At 41.7% G+C, this 21260-nt stretch overlaps 3 protein-coding genes across 3 annotated transcripts in view; 2 read left to right on the top strand and 1 right to left on the bottom strand.

Moving 5' to 3' along the window:
• Nucleotides 1–3856, top strand: part of itga9 (integrin, alpha 9) — a 46278-nt gene extending 42422 nt beyond the window's left edge. The window contains exon 28 of the mRNA XM_034152383.1: nt 1706–3856. Within this exon, the coding sequence (XP_034008274.1) occupies nt 1706–1804 (99 nt within the window). The 3' untranslated portion in view covers nt 1805–3856. The remainder of the gene's footprint in view (nt 1–1705) is intronic.
• A 5896-nt stretch (nt 3857–9752) lies between these two features.
• LOC117499714 lies at nt 9753–10524 on the top strand. Its single transcript, XM_034152298.1, has 3 exons — nt 9753–9973; nt 10050–10167; nt 10285–10524. The coding sequence occupies exons 1-3, from the start codon at nt 9753–9755 to the stop codon at nt 10471–10473; spliced, it is 528 nt and encodes a 175-aa protein (XP_034008189.1). The 3' UTR covers nt 10474–10524.
• Nucleotides 10525–12064: 1540 nt separating this feature from the next.
• Nucleotides 12065–20870, bottom strand: LOC117499813 (zinc finger CCCH domain-containing protein 6). The gene is made up of 12 exons (XM_034152444.1): nt 20386–20870; nt 18153–18372; nt 17955–18065; nt 17621–17870; nt 17377–17519; nt 16727–16843; nt 16476–16590; nt 16273–16382; nt 15958–16190; nt 15236–15642; nt 14954–15142; nt 12065–14751 (listed from the first exon to the last, which is right to left on the bottom strand). The coding sequence occupies exons 1-12, from the start codon at nt 20469–20471 to the stop codon at nt 13283–13285; spliced, it is 3450 nt and encodes a 1149-aa protein (XP_034008335.1). The 5' UTR covers nt 20472–20870; the 3' UTR covers nt 12065–13282.
• Between the last annotated feature and the right edge of the window lie 390 nt (nt 20871–21260).

Here is a 21260-nt window from a genome sequence, read left to right as displayed (position 1 = left end):
GACCATACCATCACTCACATGAGAGAAGAATCTTAAAGGGAAATGGCAATTACACTGATGTCTAGAGAACAAAACTCCTTTTCTTTTTCACTGCTTCATTTTCCATTGGGAATACCACAACGAAACCTTGGAATGTTGGTCTGGGGATACATTTCAAACCCCCCACCCCCCATCCACAGATTGTCGGACCTTGCCAAAATAAACCCCACTTACAAGAGTCCTGTATTGCTCTTTTCAGGAAATGCCTGAGGAGAGTACAGGTCTGTATCAATAAGCTTTAGAAGCCAAACGCTGATAAATTAATGCAGTCGTAGTGAGAGAGGCATCCTCCCAGTGTGTCTTTGTTTAGATACACACTGAGATCTACTGCCCTCTCCATCCTTTCATATCTCCTGTATATGACACTTGGTAGGTTAATGTAAATCTGAGTACAATATTACTTTCATACAGAAACAACACATTTCTAGAGGGGAAATGTTTGATTTGCTTCCATCCACGCTGGTGGTTTTCTGTGGTTAAATAACTTCCAATTGTGTAAACTTTAAATAACTGCCAGCCATTTTTCAAAGCATACCATGCCAGGATGTTTTACATTGATTTCCTACCGCCCAAACATCCAATGCTTGCCATTTGTTTCACTGCAGGGGGAATCTATTTTTAAATGTGTAACTTTAGGATGAATAATCCTTCATGGTGATTAAAAATGACGTTATTATTTCAATGATGCAGCTTTCAAAGCAATGTTAAATCAAATCCAGAAGACAAACAAGAAAATGTTGAAATCCATAATTTTTTTTGTTTTATTTTGTTGAAAAAGGTTGCTGTTTTACAGCTGAATCTCATAAGGTTGTGTCAGTAGTCCCTTGCAGCGATTGCATAACCACACAAAGACACAATGTAACTACTTCCAAAAGACTCAATACAATAGAGTGCCTTCTTCAATATGCATGAAAAACAATGACTCATCATTTTACCAACTGTTCACAGTATCATCCGACCAATACCACATTTAAAAAAAAAGGTTCCAATAGTTGTACAAGGATTACTCACAGTATACTGAGTTATAGAATCAGGTTATGCACTGAGCGGTACAGTCAAAATACTGATACTTACATTTTTGAATGCTCCCTCAAGTAATTTTTGGAATTTAATGACAACACTGTTTCTAAATCATCACCATCAAAACATCTTGTGGATTTATGGACTTATAATGTCTTGTTACTCAAAGGACTATTTCTTGGCCAAGAAGTTACTGCACCCAGTAGAGAAAGTGCACATTACCGACAGTAACGCCTCATTGTGTTGTAATCGGCTAACGAGAGGCTGAATGTAGCTTCATATGTTCCTCATATCTCTGCAAAAGACCAAAATATGGGTTAATCCATTTTAAACTCTTCCTTTTATGGGTGACATATTTCCCAATAACAGACTTTAAGCTGATACACGATAGCTATTATCATCTAGTGGTGGGGCTCACACTAGGCCTTACCCATCGCAAATTTGTAATGACGTCAGAAAATAATGATCTACTATCAACAGTTATAATAAGCTTTGGAAAATGATCAGCGTTGATCTAATTATATGTGATTTGTACTGATTTCAAATACGCAAAATCACAGTTTTTCATTACTGTCTGATGCGACCACAGATACACATTACTTAGTTACTGACCACTCCAACTGTTGTTCCTCTCCTTCTCTGACAGATGGGATTCTTCCGTCGGCGCTACAGAGAAATCATCGAGGCAGAAAAAAACAGGAAGGACAGTGATGAAAGCTGGGACTGGATGGAAAAGAACCACTGAGACTTGCAGTGGGGGTCCCACAGGAGCCAATGAGATTAGGGATTGGGTCGGGAAGGATCCAATAGCACGTGGTCTCGCAGCCCAGCCGCCCCAGTGGCACCAGGCCCTTCAGTCTTCCATATGTGGAAGAGAAGAATATTCTCCTTATTTTTTGGAGGCTTGATCTTTTTTTGTGGGTGGGGGTCTAGGAAACAGGCTTCTGAGGTGACAGTGTGGCTTGCCAGAGGACACTTGCTGTGGAATTCAGCTAATCTCATAGGAGGTAACTCCCAGCCAGCGAGAGTGGAGCTGTTGATGGAGACCCACATCCGTACGGGGATGTGGAGACGGCATGAATACTGGTGGACAACAAAACCCTCAGGGCTGTGTTACATAGCACATTTATTTTTATACATACACTTTAAGCCATATTGTAAAATAAAAAACCGGGCTTCTAGAAGAGATGGGGTTTTGAAAGCCATTATAAACATACTTATCTACAGTATGTTTTCCTTAAAGCACTGATGTTTGATAAGAATGAATGCCTTGGCTGCATAGCTTTACTTTTATGCCAAAGATATGTCCTGTACAGTATATGATAGAGTTGTTTGTATATGCAGTTCTGCCTGGGAGTGAAAGATTGTATCTCTTCTGTACTATTTCCGCCGTATAAATATCTGTTCTACACATCTGACTGCCTCTCCCTCACACAGATAATCAGCCGGAGCTAATTCTGTGCTTCAGACCCACACACGCCATGATTAAAACAACGTGTCCTCCTCATGTCATCCGCTAGTGTTGTCAGGGTTGTCTCAGAGGCGCTGAGGTCATTAGGATCTGGTTCAGGATGTGCAAACCGCACTCTCTTCTTTATTTAGACTGTATTTGCCTTTATTATCCACGCCTGAAATTAAGTGGTTGTGACTTACACCAGCTTTTTGACTTTCCATAAGCATTCCATTAGCTATGATGTGGCTTTTGCTTAAAGATGATAACAACATATTTTTGTCAGATTTCAATTTGAAACTCTGCAATGCCTTGAATGAACACATGCTTAGAAAGTGCAATGTCCATTAGAGTATTTTCTCTAAATCTGCTTTTGCAAGAAACTATTACTCAGGTATGCAGCAGAGCCCCCAAAAGTCTCCAGGTTCAAGTGAAGATTGAATACCGTAAGATGATTCACTTTACGTCATGACACATACCTGATCATGATTCATTTCCAAAGCCTCTCTAGACTTCGCCTAGGCAGACCATATTCAATTTGACTATTATGTTATTAGGCATTGGGTTTTAGCGTGAAATACGAGATCCATTATTCTCCACGGCCAGATGAAAGTCTGCGATGGGGGTCCACCTACAGTCATTTAAAGGGGCCCATGGCATGAGTAATTCCCTAAAAATAGGTGGGAATGTGCTGCACTCAATCACTACACATAAACGCGCTCTTTTGGGCTCATGGGAAAAGCTTGTTTTAAGTCAACATGTAGGAATGTCAGCTCCCTAAAAATCTGCCACTGAGGAACTTTTTGTTCCTGAGTGCTCGCATTGTTACCCCACATGTTCTCCGGAGTCTTTTTAAAGCTTGGTTTTGACAGATATTTTGCCATGGACCAGAGTCAAATTCAAACGTGCAATTGCCAAAGAACAAAAACTATATTTTAATATGTTTCACACGTCGGTGCTAAGTCACTTTAATGGCTCACTATGATTGCTCGGCTCTCTGTTGTCTGTATGAATCTCTTACACACTTTATTTTAACATTTAATTCCACTGGCATGAAGGCATATACTGTACACATTCACGTCTTCGCTCTGCATCTGTTAAAGCGATGCTATACCTGTATGCAGAGAAACTGAGACTTGACAATTTCTGTTATATTTGAACTGTGAGGGTTATATTTTGTTTATATGATTGTTGTCACCGGTAATCACACCGTTATTTGGGGTTTTTGTTCTGAGTATACTACTGTCACTGAATATCATTTCCATTATAGTGTGCTGTATGTTTGATGTTTAAATTCATGTTGGAGCTGTATATTTATCTGTTGATAAATGTTAGAGTGAAAGTTAATGGCTCTGTGTGCTGTTTTTGTCAACGTGAGTCAAGAAAGAGTGGGTGTGTGTTGGTTCACTTGTTTTTTGATGGTGTGTGGTGCTCTCTGCTGGCTGAAATGATCCAGACAAAAAAGTAAGTATTTCAAGTTAAAAGAAAACTCTGTTGGAGGTACGTTATGCAGTAATGTTTTCTTGAACATCAAGTTATTTTGTACAAAAACAGCATTTTATTGAAAGGGTTCTTACTTTGCATTGCTTGTATGTACTGTATGTACAGCCAGCGCTGAAAGAGTTGTTCCTTTAACGGAAAATTAAACATCATTTATCGAGAAAAGATGCCACATATTTGAAGATGTTATTTTGGGAAATTAGACATTTCGGCAGGCATTTTTTACAGTTTACTGAGGGTGAATTCAGCAGTGGGCAACTTTCAAATACTTGACCAATTCAATATTTTCTATATCTACTAATGAAATACAATTAATAGTGTAACTATGGCCATATATATATACTTAAAGCCCAAGGTCCAATTCATTTGCAGCCCCTTCTGATCTCTTAAAATAATATGCAATCTTTAATGAAAGTCCTGTTGTTGCAAGATTTCAGTATTATTTAAAGGTTTCAGGATTATAATTTTCTTTTTTAAATGTCCCACTTTTGCTAAATCCACTCGACAAACAAGTAATCAAATAGTCCAAAAAATACTGCATTCTACAACAATCTGTCAGGAAAGAGGCAGCTTATGTTTGTTCATGTGACCCCAGTTGCCATGAAACACTGATACCAAGCACAAGCTCCTCTGTGGAGCTCACTGAATTATTAATATAGCTACCACACTGAATACAGCAGGGACACATCAACAAATGCTAACTTTCTTTTGACCCTGGAGAATCACCCTGTTCACTATGTCCTCTTTATTTGAGCATGGATTGATCAGGACTGCCGCAGTGGAGAGGGTAGTCGCCCCGATCGCAAGTCATTTGTGCCACTTGGTGCTGCTGTGTGACAGTGCAGAGGACCCTGAGCACTTCACCCAGCTGGAGGGTGCAGCCCGGGCCGTGGCTAAAGCGACTGAAAACATGGCAGCAGAGGCCTCCAGGTGGGTACAGTTTGGTGTGTAATGGGGTTAAAAGGACACATGTAATGTATTATCAGATTAACACCAGGCTCCTTTCTTTCAGGGTAATCCGTGACACAGAGGATGAGGTTTTGCACATGGAGATGTCATCCCTGTTTGAGTCTGTCACTGTGTCCGGACAACATGTGCTGCTGGCAGCCCAGAAACTCAACATCCAGCCCAGTCTGACTGAGCACAGAGAGGAACTCATCACTGCAACACAGAATGTCTTCCTGGGAGTAGTCAAAGTAAAGTATTATTTGTTTTTCTTGGTTTAGAAGGGGGCTCCAAGTATGTTACTAAATATAAATTCAATATAACATATTACAACGTCCATGCTGGTTGTTGTGTGTGGTGCAGAGTTAGGGAGGAAGGAATGGCTGCAGACACTGACTGATTAAAAGCATAGAAACTTTACAATAGATTCATCTTCCACAGCTGCATCTGATGAATACTTTACCAGATGTATCCAAGGGAATACTTCTTAACACAATAAAAGGCCAAATCACCAGCTATTTAAACTTAACACCTGAACAATCTGAACTTCTGATTCATGATCCTTCACCTCAGCTTCCAATGTTGTTAGAAATAACTTTTTTGTTAATTTGTGAAGACAGATACCGTTTTTATTGTAGGCTACTGATTGATATCTTATCTTTATTTCATTGTCTATACTTTATAAAGGCATACATCAGCTACTGCATGTACATTTAATAAACGGACACAATAGTTGAGACTGTCATAATCTCTTTCATTTTACAATACGTTATGCTCTGGTATAACATCACATGGTGTTTGAGACCCTTTCATTTGTATTCCTTTTGGTTTTTCAAAAGTCTCTTTAGATCGGAGAAAACTATTTTAGCACACTGACGTATCATGTTTTTTCACTATCATTATCAAATCATCAGGTAGGCATTGCAAGACAATCTGGCCTTAACCCAATATTGCTTTTCTCATAATATTAGGCACTCATACAGCAATATAAGTGACATTATATATAGTACCTTTGCACCACAACTGGTTTTCATTAGTGATGTATGTGCATACAAATGTAGGTTTGTAATGTGGTAGTAGAGGAAAGGTTACAAGATCACCAAAGTCAACACGCCCCATTTCATCACAGTTTGATGCCTCTAGCTTAGCTAAGAAAATCACAACAAGCAGTAACACGTTCCTTTTTCTGTCACTGTGCTCCTAGGTTCTGTTAGTGGACGATGATGCAAATATCAGGAGAGTGATAGCTGCTTCTGATCAGGTTTTGGAGTGCCTCTCTGATCTCGGCTCCTCCATAGACATCAAGTCTCTACTCAAATATTTCCAGGTGTTTTCTGAGGCTCTGCTTCTTCTCCATAGTCTGACAATGGAGAGAGCAAGTGCCTTACAGGACCCAAGACAAACCGAACAGCTTCTAGATTCCTTAGAGACCCTGAGGCGGTGCATCTCCATGCTGCACACGGCCATGTGTACCACCATCAAACATCCAACAAGCGAGGAGGCGCAGGCAGCCAAGAGGTACATCCTGGACAAGGTGCAGAGCACAGTCAATGACATTATTATAACCCTGAGAAGTGAATGCCACAGTACATCACTGGGTCCTTGCGGGTATTACACAGAGAGGAGGAACAGTCTTTTGAAACTACTTACTAGTTCTACCACCTCATCAATCCAAGGCTCTAGCTTTGACAGCCTGGTGAGGGATATTGTGTTTCACTGTATGGTGGTGGCAAACTCTTCTCGTAGGGAGTTTCGACAAAAAGTGGTCGCTCATTGTCGTCACATCCTGCAGTTCTGGTCAGACATACAAATGATTTTAAAGTCCTCAGAGGATGATTCAGAGCAGAGCGTTGAAAAGCCCTGCACTTTTTTGGCGCAACAAATACAAACGCTTGACAAATCTTTGATGACTACTGTTCATTATCAAGTCTTGGACACATTTCTGACAGCATCTTCTATAGTGGAGGAACTTTTAAGTGTGACGAGACGGATCCTGGTTTCGCATTCTTCTACAGATATGGATCTAACCTTTATTCAGCCGCTAGTTGAGGATTTGATATCTTCCACTGATAGAATAATCCAAGTGGCAGATTTCATCTCAGCTGTGGCTGTTGATGCGAAGAGTTTGGAGAACGTTGAGAACTCGCGAGTAAGCCTTACAAGACTCAGGGCTCGGATCGCATCTCTGTCGCTTGAGCTGGCAGATAATTCGATGCAAACTGTTCAAAAGCTTCATGAAGTGTGCCAGAAATGGGAGGAGGAGACTAGTCAGCTTCAGGATGCTCTCAGTGATGTAATGGATGTGAGAGAGTTCACCAGCGTTGCTATCGATGAGGTGGTCAGTGATCAGCATGGATGTGTCACAGCGTACAGAGAGCAAAGCTATAAACTGTTTAATGAACATGCAGCAAACCTTATTTGTCACTTGAAGCTGGCAGTTCACTCAGTGAGGAGGCACTTGGACAGAAGTAATGACCCAATCTACAGAAATGGCCTCCTGGTGCTGCTCAAACAGGTTCAGTCATCTCGAACCAAAGTGGCAGAATCAGTCAGAGACATGCTTTTAGGTTCCAGTCTAAACGTAGAGGTATATTCTACTTTCTCAGATAATGTTTCTATGGCTATTCAACATTTAAAAGTGCTCAGAAAGGGACTGGACGGCCAACAACATCCACATCTCCTTAGCCCATTGCGCGAGGGGGCACGTCAACCAGAAGTCTCACGGTCATGTGTATCAGTCAAAGACACCTGTGAACTTAACCTGGATCATATGATAAAAGGCTCCCCTGTTTTTGAGGCTACAGAGAGGGATTCCCACATCGTACATGAGGAGGAGCAGTCAGATGAGGAAACCATAGAAGCAGAACTGGCTCGTAAATATGACATTGATGATTTACAGATGCCAGCTGTCTCCGTTGAGCCCAAACTAATCCACAAGCCTCTTGAATTTGACCTTTTACCCCTCTTGTATGAAGTTGTGACTGTGACTAAAGGGAAGGATGTGACAGAACTCAACCGTGCCTGCACTGGTGTTCTCGAGCTGTCAAACTGCTACGCCCAAGCCACAAAGGAGGCCATGGCCATTGTTGATGCGGTTGATTGTAAGACGTTGGACAGTTTTAGAGCAGAGGTGGTGTCACTAACTCCGCTGCTCGTCCAAACGGCTCAAGAAACGGCAATGAGTTCAGCAATGAGCATGGAGAGCCTCTACAAACACAGCACGCAGTTTACTGACCTTATTAACAACACCCGAAAGGTTTTACTGCCAGTAGCTGGAGCCTGGTATCAAGCTGTTTATACTGAGCTGCAAGGAAATCGGCCAACAATGGCAGCCAGTGTTTCGCAGCAACTGAATGAAGTGATGACTTTATGTGCTGATGTGGTCCAGCTTTTGACATCATCTGATTTACCCTCACAAAGCGATGGTCAAGAAACATTGAGCGTTTTACACAACAAGCTGAACAAAGCCCACAACAACACAAAATATCTGGTAGAGTTTTCCACCTCATTGAAAGGACAGGTAGATCAACTAGAGGCACTTTGTATCCTCTGGGGCCTATCCATTCAGATTTTGCTAAATTCTCTTGATAAGATTATGGGAACATCGACCGCAGTGCACCAGTTGAGCCCTCAGAAAAAGCTCTCAGTGTTGTCAGAGAACTCACTACGAATCCAAGAGGCAGCGCGGCTAACCAGCCTGAATTGTAAAAGTGCTTACAAATCTAAACAGTTAACAGATTACCAGGATGAACTAAAATCCCTGACTGAAGCATTTCTCAAAGCTGCCGAAGAGCTTGACATAATGCCAAGTGTAATGCAACTTGCAAAATCTGAATTTTTTCAGAGACATCTTTTGATTAAAATTAGAGTGCTTTTGTTCATCTAAGCAAAGCAAATAAGGATTATGACACAGCAATTCAAGAGATTGTCGGCATTGCTCATGATTTTGCTCAACAATTTCGGGAGAACAACACAGAAGAAGCAGAGCAAACGTTTGACAGCGCAGCGGAAACACTTTTGGAAAATGTCAAACCTGCAATAAAAAGAGTCGATGACTGCTTACACTACGTCCGTGACCCACGTGCCCGTTCTAACCTGAGGTCTATCAACGACCACCTGTCTTTTCAGATCTCAGATATAATCAGCAGGGCGAGACTCATGGTGGAGACTCACTACATTTGTGACACACTCAGTCTGGATGTGCAGATACAGTGTTGGTCAGCCAAAGCTCACTATGTGGTGGAGGAGGTCAGGAAGCAGGATGGGATTCACCAAGAGGCAAAAGAGCAAATCATGATGGGTCTACAGGGCAAAACATATGAGGATGTCAGAGAAGTGTTGGCTACAGTGCCATCTAAAGACAAAGAGGTGGAATTTCGCTCTGACACGACAATGACATCCTGGCAGAAAGGCCACACAGAAAGTGTTAATGCTGCAGAACCCAATATGAACATGGAAGCTGTGGCCAAATTCGGACCTGGAAATGTGGAAAAATATGTATGTATCTCAATATTAACACTGTTTTAAAATGTGGTGATTCCTTTATGTCTCAATAACTCATCTCCATGTTTTTCTCTATAGGAAGGTGTCTGGTTTGGCGCATACAAAGTGACTCCCTCGTTGACACACACGTCGCTTTTTCTTAAGCAAGAAAGTGACAGCTGGGATCCCAAGGACAACCGAATTGTCCAGGTGACAAGGAAGATGGCTGACACCCTATGTTATATGACTCAGTACTTGAAGAAGAAAGGACCAATACCGGTAATAACCACCAGAGGGCCCTTTACTGCATGGATCTATGGATATTTGTAGGCACCCTCATCTACAATCATTCTTTCTTTTACAGAATAAAGAGGCATTTGTCACTGCAGCCAAAGATGTGATCTCAAACAGCCAGTCAGTAACTCAGTTCCTGAGAGTTATTGCCAACCACTGCCTGGATAAACAGTGCACAGTTGAACTTTCCCTCGTAGTTGAGCAGATTCTCACCATCACCAACCAGCTCAACATCATCTCCTGGTTGGTATAGTGTATGACACATGGTGAGAAGAACTAAGCTAGAAAACAATAATAACTGGACGCTTTTTATTCATAGCGTCAATGCTGTAACACCTGGCTGCAAATCATCTGATGAGATCCTGGTGAAGAACACTCAGAATCTACTCCAAACTGTCCTGCGAGGGGTCCACGCGGCAGAGTCAGCCTGCATCACTGTAAAAATGTTATCTAAAAAACAAGCATTAATTATGAAGTTTTCTCAGATTGATACGATACAGCTCTAACTCTCTGTTATGTGAATTGCCGCCTGCAAAATGTCTTTCTCTTTCCAGGGTTTGAGGCAACCGGAGCCAAACTCAGATGGTGCCGAGGCTACAGCCTTGTGTTTTCAGTGGATGAGGAAATTAGAGATCCATCGAGCCCAGCAGACCTCCAACCCAGAGACTGATGAGCTGGGTTTGAGGAAGACCTCGTCCCACCCTGTAGCGCCCAGTCTTGCCTCGCCAGTTGGCTACAAGTAGTACTTATAAACAGTTATGGCAAGCCATTTGAGTATATATTCCATATCCTTGATATCAGACGGCAGCTGCCTACACTAGTTGGCTCTTTGATTTCACTTGTTAGATATATGGTCACATATGGCAAGCCATTTGAGTATTTATTCCATATCCTTGATATCAGACGGCGGCCACCAGTTCATCAACAAGCTTACAAGTTGGGACTTTGGTGCTACTAATGCTGCTCCTGGCGTCACTAGTAAGGCATATGTGGTAACAGACAAAAGTGCCACTAGTTGCTGAAAAAGAGTGACTAGTATAATGTTTTATTGAACTAGTAAAGCAGAGTGCCAAACTAGTTTGAACATAAATCTAACAAGTGCAATCAAAGAGCCAACTAGTGTAGGCAGCTGCCGTCTGATATCAAGGATATGGAATAAATACTCAAATGGCTTGCCATAATGGGACCTTTAAGCCTCACTAGTTAACTAGTAAAGGGGAAAGGGTTCACTAGTTAACGTGTAGACATTTTGAGCCCCAATAGTTAACTAGTAAGGTCAAAAGAGGTGTCAACTAGTTAACTAGTCAACATTTTGCCTTTACTAGTTAACTAGTGAGTGATTCTGGGTGCTACTAGTTAACTAGTGCAGAAAAATGTATGCCACTAGTTAACTAGTTCTGCTTTTTTTTTGTAACTAGTTAACATGTCAGAGCTTTTGCAGCGCACTAGTTAACTTGTAAGACTTTTAGCGTCACTAGTACGGTCAGAGGGTCACCAGTTCATCAAAAAGCTTACATGTTGGTACTTTGGTGCTACTAGTGCTGCTCCTGGCATCACTAGTAAGGCTTATGTGCTAACTAGTCAGACAAAAGTGCCACTAGTTGCTGAAAAAAAGTGACTAGTATAATGTTTTATTTAACTAGTAAAGCAGAGTGTGACCATATATCTAACAAGTGAAATCAAAGAGCCAACTAGTGTAGGCAGCTGCCGTCTGATATCAAGGATATGGAATAAATACTCAAATGGCTTGCGATAAACAGTTATTTTAGTCTCAAGTTTAAGCTTATTATAACTAACCTTTGTACATATCATAATAGGCATCCCGTTCACTTCTAGGTTTACAAAAACAAAACAATTTCCCAAAGTTTCAAACTAAATAAATATATCTTGTTTTTTTATGTTTACCACCTGATCTTTAAACGTTTTGTTTATTTTATATTCTTAAATTCTTGACCCAACCATTCCACAAGTTAACACCTGTGACAGATATACATGTATTCTTTATATGTGTCCCTATCTTTGTATTTAAAAGTATCCCCTGAAATAATGTGATCCTAATTTCATCAACCTATGCATACTCTTGGGAAGCAAAATACTTGTCTACATCATCTTTGCAGTTCAAAATCAATTTATGAATCATGGTATACCTGCGAAGCCTAAAAGGGATCCCATTGTTGTTTTCTATTTAAAATAATGATATGAAACCGACTCAACCCTTAGAGGGAGCTTTTCACTGACTGTCATGCCCTCGGACACTTCAACAAGGTGAATGACATAAAATATTTTGTATTTTGAGAGAATTAAACTTGATGTGTGATTCTGAAATAAAATACCTTATGTCTTATCTGTTTATTCCAGTTATCATAATAAAATCACTAAAATGTGACAGGCATGTGTTGTTAAAATGTCTTACAGTATTATCACAACCATCACCACAAAAACGGAAAATGAAGCATTATTCATTAAAACGCTCAAAAACAGACTGTACATGTGATACAAAAAGGGATTTACAATGTGAAGTATGAAAATGATAATTAGAAAAAAAGGACATCATTTAGTTTCAGTCATACAAGGCTCACCTTAACAGACACAGAAATGTAAAATAATATAAACTGCAGCGCATTATGCCGCCTTCAGCCTCAACATTCACTCTTTGTACGACAGATAACCCCACATGAGTTTATCGTGTCGACTCCAACAAAATTCAACTATGAAATATAGTTATAAAGGTCATATTTATCGATCTATCAATGAAATGGGTCCAATATATTTTTTTAGAATTTCTTTTTTGTTCTGATAAAAACAAGTGAAAGACAGTTTGCTATTTACCATACAAGTTTATCAGCAGTGCGTGTTTTGACTAATGACAATGACAAAGGAAGTAAACAATATTATTTACTCAACGACTCTCAATACTGCTAGTTAAGCAAAATAGACAAGCCTACATCAGTAACTTGACACCCTCAAAGCATTTAGGCCACTTTAAATGAAAACAAAGTAAATAATAAAAAACTAGATCTGTTAACTTGTGGTGAATAAATCCCTTATCATAAAAGTAAGGTATGATAATATAAAAGAGCCTTAAAATAAATAAGGAAATACAAACACTCACAAGGGAATTCCTAGAATTATTGTTTGATGGATTATTTAGTACAACCGTTTGCCTGTAGAGTGAGTTCATGATCTTATCTACAATGTGTAATGCCTGGAAAGATATGCGTCAATCCTTAGTGAAAAATGGACACACTTTTTAAAAACTGTTTAAAACCTACATGGAAATAACACAATGATAAAAAACCGTAGCATACACACTTTCAAAACACACATTTCTGCATGAATAAGATTATGTTGAAGGTAACTATACACTGTGTCTGTGCACATTAGATAGCATCATCTCCATACTGATGTGTGGCGCACTAGATAGTATGTGTTTTATACAGGATCATTTATATACAGAAATAAATAGATTCATGTGATTCCAAAACGATTCATAGATATTTTCATCAAAATACAAATCTTCTGCGGCTTTTACATATTTCCACCCCGGGGTGTTTACTGACAGAAAGGGGAAGCAGTGGGGTCAAAAGTCTTGAACACATCTTTGAGTGTCCTGTCATCTGCCTCCTCCTCTGGGCCCTCCTGCTTTGGTTCCTCCTCCTTAACCTCCCCCTGCTCCTTCTTATCCTCCGCCTCTTCTTGTGCTCCTGCTGAGCCTTGTCCTCCAGGTTTGGCCGGCCTGGGGTCAGTGTACGGGGGCCGGATGAGCCCGGCCAGGGCCTGGATGGGGAGGTTATGAACCGCAGGGGGTTTGACCGGTGAGGCAGGAGGCACTGCGGCAGGACTGGGAGGTGGAGGCTGATCTGAGGCTGCGTCTGTGCTTTTTGTCTCTTCCAAAGAGCCACTTCTTTGAGTTGGTGAGAGCGGCGGAGAAGTGTCTTTCTTGGCTGGGAGTTTCAGGGACGTCTTTTTGGGAGGCTCTGTCGGCTCCTTCTGGGCTGTCTCGCTTTGATTACGAGGATCGTACAGACTGATGCCCCCGAGGATAGTAGTGGGACTCTCTAGCCCCCCACCAGAGGAAGCCAGATGTGGGGCATAAGGTGGCAGCTTCTCAGGCTCTGGCTTAGCTTGGACAGTATGAGGAGTGGAGCTAACACTGGCTTTCTGTAGCCTGGGGTCCACAACTCCCCCCCCAGAGGAGGGCACCTTCTGACCCATCAGCTTCGAGTCCAGGCTAACTGTACGCTTAAGTCTGGGATCCAGAGTCTTCTGCTGACGTGGATCTATGGGTCTTTCTGGGGGGGGTCGGGACTCTAGAGATCCGGAGGGTAATCGACTCATACGCTCTTTTAAACGTGCTGCTACCAGTCTGGGGTCAATGGCTGGAGGGCTGGAGACGGGGGGAGGGTCAGGCAAGCTTGTTCGGTTCATCTGAGCATCTGCAATGAGGGGTGGGAGGGGCAGGTTGATTGAGTGTTCCTGTTTGGGTACAAGAGAAGGGATGAGGTCCTCAGGGGCCCATACTACGGTCTGAGCGAAGACCGGCCTCTGGAGCAGGATGTCCACTCGGATGTGGCTGAACTGCTTTAACTGGCAGCGAGGGTCCCGCAGCAGCACCTCGGGGCCGGCATCTAGAGGGATGAGGACAGCTTTGTCCCTGGGCTCCCGCTCTCCTTCATCATCCTCATCCCCTGCAGGGGGCTTCTTAGAACCGGGGTGGCCCTGCTGCCGAAAGGAACTCGGCTCCATTGGTCGAATCTTCCTGGGGTCTCTGGAGAACCGGGGGTCTGCAGCTCCGTCCGACTCCTTTTTCGTATCCGGGGGTCGCTGTCGGGGGTCTGTCTTCACACGGGGGTCACTGGGTGGGGCCCTCTCTTTAACAAGCCGAGGGTCACCCACTGGGGCAGCCTGGGGGGGCTTCGACTGAGACTGCTGCTTCTCATTCTGCTTTTTGAGACATTTGAGAATGGAGGAAACACAGCTCCCATCCTCTTCATCGCTTGAGTACCAGTTTGTAGTTTCATCTGTCAAGAAAAAGATGACATTTTGTATTTGTTTTGTTTTGACATTTCTATTTAAATGAGCGCATGTTTAGGACACTGATTTCCCCTGGGTAATACACGTCTTTTTACCTCAGTTTTCACTCAATTTCAGAAAGGGTTCTAATTTTTACGGAGTTTTATTTTCACCCTACTTTACTCAGCAAACCTGCTTCTTGCCCCTTACCTCTGTTTGCATTGTTATCATCCGGGCCCTCCGCTCTCTGTGGCTCATTTCCCTGTGGAAGAGACTCTTGCTGTTGTTGTGTCAGGTGTAAAAGGATGGCCTTCTGTACTGCTGGTGGCAAAGAATTCAACTGTGACTCTGCACCCATGTTCTGCTGGAGGTTCTGCATGAAGGCCAGACCAGGGTCAACTGCATTCAACAAAAAAAGAGAAACCCAAATTAGCATTGTTTAGTTATGATTAAACATAATGGCTCTATTTGAGGGCCAATTTAAACACTGACCTCCCTGTGGAGCCTGGTTTCCGAGGAAGTTGCTGAAGAAATCTACTGGGTTCTGACCCATAGGTGGAAAAGGGAAGAGATTCTGCAGCATCTGTAGATCTGGAGGGAACGGAGGAGGCCTCTGCATGTTCATCGGAGGGTTCATATTAGGCCTGTTTACATAAAAGGGTGGGGGTTGACCAGGGGGGATCGGAGGCGGCATTGGAAAGCCGTGGGGTGGGTGCAGTCCAGGGGGGCTCTGTGGCATGGGTGGTCCAGTGGGATGACCCATAGCGACAGCAGATTCAGGAGGAGGAATAGGAGGAGCGGAGGGCCCTGAAGGCACCATGCCTGCAGTCTGCGCGTCCTCTGAGCCGCCACTGAACTGATCGCTGCCTTCACCTTGATTCTGGGAAAAGTTGGATCCACTGAAAAACAATGAGCACAATTAAGTACAGAATAAGCTCTTTAGAGTTTGATCAGTAGATGAAAATGACATGGGGATACAATATTGAGCTTGTTTTTTAAAATGACAATGAACTAGATTGGTATCCTGAGTAGTATTTGTTAATTGAGTAATGATTCCTGTATTTTAAAAAAGTACAGCTTAATTTGTCATTATTATTTTTCGTAATACAGCTTAGGCCACTGTACATGTTCCATTAATATAAAAAAGGTAGATATTGGTTTAGGGTTGGATATAAAAATTAGCAAATTCATAAAATATAGAGGATTTAAGTTACCTTAGACCAATTTTCTGTGCCAAGTCTACAGTAGGTTGAACATTGATTTCAAACAGGGAGGGGATCTTCTTCCCCGCCTGTCCCGAGGCTCCGTCTGAGGGACTGCTCTGACCAGGAGTGGGCAGCAGCCCCACCCCAGGGGGGGGCTTCGGAAGTGGAGCGATACCCTGCTTTCTCAGATCCTCCAGCTCCAGCTCGTCCTCGCGGGCGTTCTCCTCCTCAGTGTTGATTATCTGATCAATGAGTCAGAAAGCACAAATAAGACAATATTTGACCATAAGAATAAGTTGGCAAAAAATTGTTTTTTTGACCTACCTTGTCAAGCAAGTCTTTGGTCACATCGTTCAAAGCATCGTGGGAGAATTTGCAGTTGTCCCCTTGATAACATTTGGCTCCAGTATGAAAGAACTTGCATGGGTATTCATGTGCAATCACAGGTTAAGGAACAGGACTAATTGAAAGGTATAATGACATTTATTTTAATAATGCACCACATTACACACTTTTTTGAAGGATATTGTGCATGTAAATGCAGTTATCTCCTTTACTGCAGTATCCTTGAAGGTAAAATTTACAAAGTTCCTTTTTCTTATCTGGTATGACGAGTTGATGTTCGAACTTGCACTGTTCACCCTGTATGAAGAAAGAAAAAGTATATTTTAGGTAGGAAAGTTATTTTATGTAATTACACCGCGGTTAATTTGGTGAAATAAAAGATATTTGAGCTTTAATTGTTAAAGCTAGTCAAAGAAGATTAGTGGTACTATACCTTGATGCAGCGACCCTCCAGGAAATACTTGCAGATGTTTCTCCCGTTGTGTTCGACTGTGTGCTGATTGATAAACTCTTTGCTCATAATTGGCCGTTGACCATACTTTTTTCCTTCCTGTAACACACATAAAAATATGTAGCCTTAGTTTTGTCTTTATGCCAGACTATGTGTTAAGCTGAACAGTCAAAAGTTAAAACACTGCAAAGTTGTGATGCGAGGAGTAAGTACGATTAAAATCCAAGCAAGGTTCCCAACCCAAACATTTATAGACTCTCTAAGCTTTATCAAATTGAATTTGTTAAAATAAATTGTATTTGGAGAAATTAAGTTTACATTAACTATAGTATTAGTGTTGATCATGATTATACTGTATAAAGCTTAGTTAGCTCCGAAACTCAACAGACACACATTTAGCTCCGCTACACTGTGTGTCTGTTGAGTTGAGTCAAACAAATATGACTACAGAATTGTTTAATTTCAATTGATAGAATATTTTTGGTTTTATTCTGAAGATGAAACACCAGATAAAAGTGAAAATAAAGCGTTGTTCATATACAAATCAACATCCAAGCAACTAAAAATACAGCAATTTATTGTTACGTTACTATTAAGGGGTTTACAGAGCTATATACAATATATTGACTCACTGGGACCATGTCTTCCATGCCCTGGTCTCCTCCTCGTCCTCGTCCACGTCCTCCCCAGGGTTTGCCCTTCAGCTTCTTGTTCTTGAAGAGCATCCCACGTCCTCTCCCCGGCCCACTGCCTCGGCCCCTTCCTCTCTGCCCAACTGAAAATGATGAAAGAAGAAGTCATCAAACACAACAGCAACAAAAACAGTACATGTAGATACCACATAAATGATCTGATTTGAAAGTGTCTCATTCATACACTGCTGTTGTTTCATCCCCCTCATGCTTCCTCTCTTCATCTGGTCTTTGGATTGCCGTCCCCTTCCCCGACCCTGCGGACCTGAATCCTTTGATTGCGGGTACTCCGACATGTCATCTTCGTAATCATCCTCCTCTTCGTCGTAGTCATACTTGTCATCACTGTAGTCGCTGTATTTGTCGAAATCACTGCTCTTTGGAGGCGGGGACTTCTGGGAGTTACCATGGCCTCCCTTTGAATCCCGTCCATGCTGGAAAGTCAGTAGTTAAAGAGAATAAAGTCATTATAGCTTTATGAATATTTAGCATCAGCATGCCAGCGGTGGTGAACTCACCTGAGAGGACTGGCCATCTGGTCCCGGGGTCTTCCGGTTTTTGGGCCTTTCTGATCGGTCGTAGTCTGAGTCATAACTGTCGGAGCTGGAGCTGCTGGAAGGGGAGTGGTGCTGAGGAGAAGGGCGAGGGAACAAAGGAAAAACACATTAGTTTGAATTCATTCCTTTATTGCGATAAGATTTATTAAAGCGTCTTACTTTCTGTCTGTCACGCCTCCTCCTTTTGGACCTCCGCTTCTCTTTGGTCTTTTTGTATCTTTTCCTGGAGTGCCTGTGGGTCTTCTCTTCTTTCTCCTTAACTTTTTCCTTCTCTTTTTCTTTCTCTTTGTCTTCATTAACCTCAGCAACCTCTTTATTTTCCTCTTCAATCCCAATTCCTTCATCATCTATTTCTCCGTCTTCCAGTTCGCCATCCTCTCTGAAATGAGGAGAAAGGTATAAGTGTAAGGGTTTATAGACGGTGTTTTGTTATTATCAGACATTATTAAATCAATAAAAAACATCATGAGCAGAACTAGAATCACCTGCTGTAATCATTTAATAAGGATATGAAATAATACTAAGCCAGCCATAATGTATTTTCCCTTTATTTGGAACAACTAAATATTATGCTAGAGATTTTCCATTACGCCCTAAGCTTTCCTGTACTAAAACATCCCATCCATAATTCAAGGCTAAGTTTTGATTTCCTGTGAGCCAGTGTGTGTTGCTATTTCATGAAAGCCAAATTCATTTCAACCTCCGGCTAAAAGAAATACACGAAAGCCTTTTGATTTCTAAAAGCAAGGTTATTTAGTTGTTATACAATGACAGCCTGAAGTCAAAGATACACTTATTATGTTTTGTGTGTGGGCAAACAAATAAAAATGAATGAATAAGGTCCATTATTACTCTTGAGTAAAAGTATGCCAAACATTTTTATGTAATTTTAAAATAAGCTATCAGGCTGGAAGGCCTGAGCACTCCTCTATGACCTCTATAAATGCATACCAATCAAGAATGTAAGTATATAATAGAGCCATAGTCTATTAATCTTATGATCAGTATGATTATTTTGGAAGAACTTTGGGTTTGCTTTCTTTTACTTCGCTCCATCACCCATGACCCCTGTGTGTGACCCAGGTGCAAACTTCACACATGCTGCTTTTAATGTCTTTTAGACACGGATGGATCGGGTACTTTTAGTTGGTAATAACTCTAGCTTGGCAGTTAAAAGCAATGTTGTATTACACCTGTTTCAAATATAAAGATATGCCTGGAACAGCTGCATATAAATCATTCCAGTGTTATTATTATTTTCATATCATGTAATGTCAGCTGATATGAAAATACAAAGCCGCTAGAAGCATGAAACCAAAACACCCTGAAATGGGAAAAATGTCCACCAACTGATCCACGTCTGTTTTCACAGACACTAGCTACCTCTTTCTCTCACACCAGTGCAGATCATTATTCAAACTTTCCACCATATCCAAAGCCATCACATTACTGTACCTAACTTCACTTTTATTCCATAGCAGAAACCTCAAGATGCAATATGAAACAATTGTTGTATATGGGGGGGGAAATGTCATAAAAAGACATAGGAATATGTTTTATAATATAAATACTATGAGTAGATATTCAATGACTTTTCTATAATAACTTTAAATTCTATTTTTGCACAACATAAATCAACTCGTGTATTTTCACTGACTTAAAAAACAACTTTTAAGATTTTTCCCACATAAATGTACAATATCTCAAGGAGAGGGGGACCCCATGTCTAACCATGTAAGAGGAAACTGAAATGCACTGAGTGATGCATGTTATGTGTAAATCAGGGACAGGCAGCCCTGGACAGCTTGTATTCCAACCATGTATCACAACATCAGCTGTTCATGTTGCTTAGCTTCATAAGACAGTAAAATCCTCTGGTGAAACCTTTAGCTTGACACCATCAAACCCTAGGCCCTCTTTGTTCACATGGTCAGACAGCCCTCTGAGGACTAGAGACCAATCACAAGGACACAGGCATCAACCCTTTGTGAACCCTGCCTCAGCAGTACTGCCAGGTGCCCGCTAGAGGGAGCACAGCACTATGATGGGCGTGGCATTAACATAATTTGCATAGTCTCCTGCAGATGGCAACAATGAAGCTATGAATTCATTCCAGCACCAGAGCTACAAACACGATGAGGTCTGCTATCTTACATGGAAATGATGGTGAATGACTCTTAACAATGTGATGGGAAATCAATGTTATCTGGACAGCGTTATTCAACTGCACTAAGAGGCATGCAAAGATTTTTGAGGGGGGAAACCGTGGGCTCTAAACCCTGCAATTCATGGTTAAAAAAAAGAAAAGAAAACAGTAACACAAGCATGTCGACCCACAGCACTGAAACGCACAGATGAGCGTATTAAGAATTGCATAAGAATGTTACTCGACCTTTCATCCCCTGCAAGCTCAGAGTCTGTCATGTTTTTGTCAAGAACAGGGACTGGGGGACAGGAAACAAGGCTCACAGAAGCCATTGGAAAACGGATCTGCCTCCTTTCTCTCCGGCAGGCTACACGAGTGAATTAACTCAGTCACTCAAGGAGACGGTGTGTTGTGAGAGATGCTGGAAGATTTTCAGACTGGAAAAAACTCACGGTGTTTCATGTCTCGACAGAGACAATAAACAGACACTGTCCTCTTTCATATCAATGACGTTTTAACTCTGTGAGCACAGCTTGATACCCCGCTTTGCTAATGTCCCGTCGGTTGACAGCTGCCATGGTGAAATAGAGGAGACGGAGGGAGAAACAGACAGAAATGTAACCATGTTCGTTGATTTCAGCATCTTCATAGGCTTTCTCAACAGGGACATCATCTCAAAATGGCTTCTGAGGTCTGCAGCACATTCCTAGATCATGTATTCCTCCATGTATATATAGTCCTATCTGGATCTATCTAACCTGGTTACAGCCGATCCTTGTCAGCTATTGGTCAGGCATCGCCCGGGTAAAAAGAACAGCGATTCTTATTGGTTCAAATCAACGCCAGTCAATTTCAACATCTGCAACATGAAGTGTTTACGACGTCCATTGTCAATGTTTTATTAACGTGTATTGCGCAGTTATAATGACCCGAGAATAGGGTGTTTTTAAAGACAAAAACAGCTGAAACCATTTATCTTTATTCCTACCTACGGATTTATTTCCTTGTTTATTGTTTATTGTTTACGGACTCACGCGCGCGAATGAGGTCGACTTCACGCGCACGTGCAGTTCCTGTTATCGATCACCAGGTGTAGCTCTGACTCTACAGAGCAAACCCTA

This window comes from Trematomus bernacchii, unplaced genomic scaffold (assembly GCF_902827165.1).
Source record: "Trematomus bernacchii unplaced genomic scaffold, fTreBer1.1, whole genome shotgun sequence".
In the NCBI taxonomy this organism is placed as follows: Eukaryota; Metazoa; Chordata; class Actinopteri; order Perciformes; family Nototheniidae; genus Trematomus; species Trematomus bernacchii.
Note: the sequence above shows the minus strand (reverse complement) of the source record. Positions and strands in the feature narration are given on the sequence as shown.

Coding starts and splice junctions, on each gene's coding strand:
- LOC117499714 (XM_034152298.1), top strand. CDS start 9,753: ATGGATATTTGTAGGCACCCTCATCTACAATCATTCTTTCTTTTACAG. Junction 9,974..10,049: donor CAGCTCAACATCATCTCCTG/GTTGGTATAGTG, acceptor TTTTATTCATAG/CGTCAATGCTGTAACACCTG. Junction 10,168..10,284: donor CAGAGTCAGCCTGCATCACT/GTAAAAATGTTA, acceptor TTCTCTTTCCAG/GGTTTGAGGCAACCGGAGCC.
- LOC117499813 (XM_034152444.1), bottom strand. CDS start 20,471: ATGGCTTCTGTGAGCCTTGTTTCCTGTCCCCCAGTCCCTGTTCTTGAC. Junction 18,066..18,152: donor GGAGGCGTGACAGACAGAAA/GTAAGACGCTTT, acceptor CCTTCTCCTCAG/CACCACTCCCCTTCCAGCAG. Junction 14,752..14,953: donor TGATAACAATGCAAACAGAG/GTAAGGGGCAAG, acceptor TTTTCTTGACAG/ATGAAACTACAAACTGGTAC.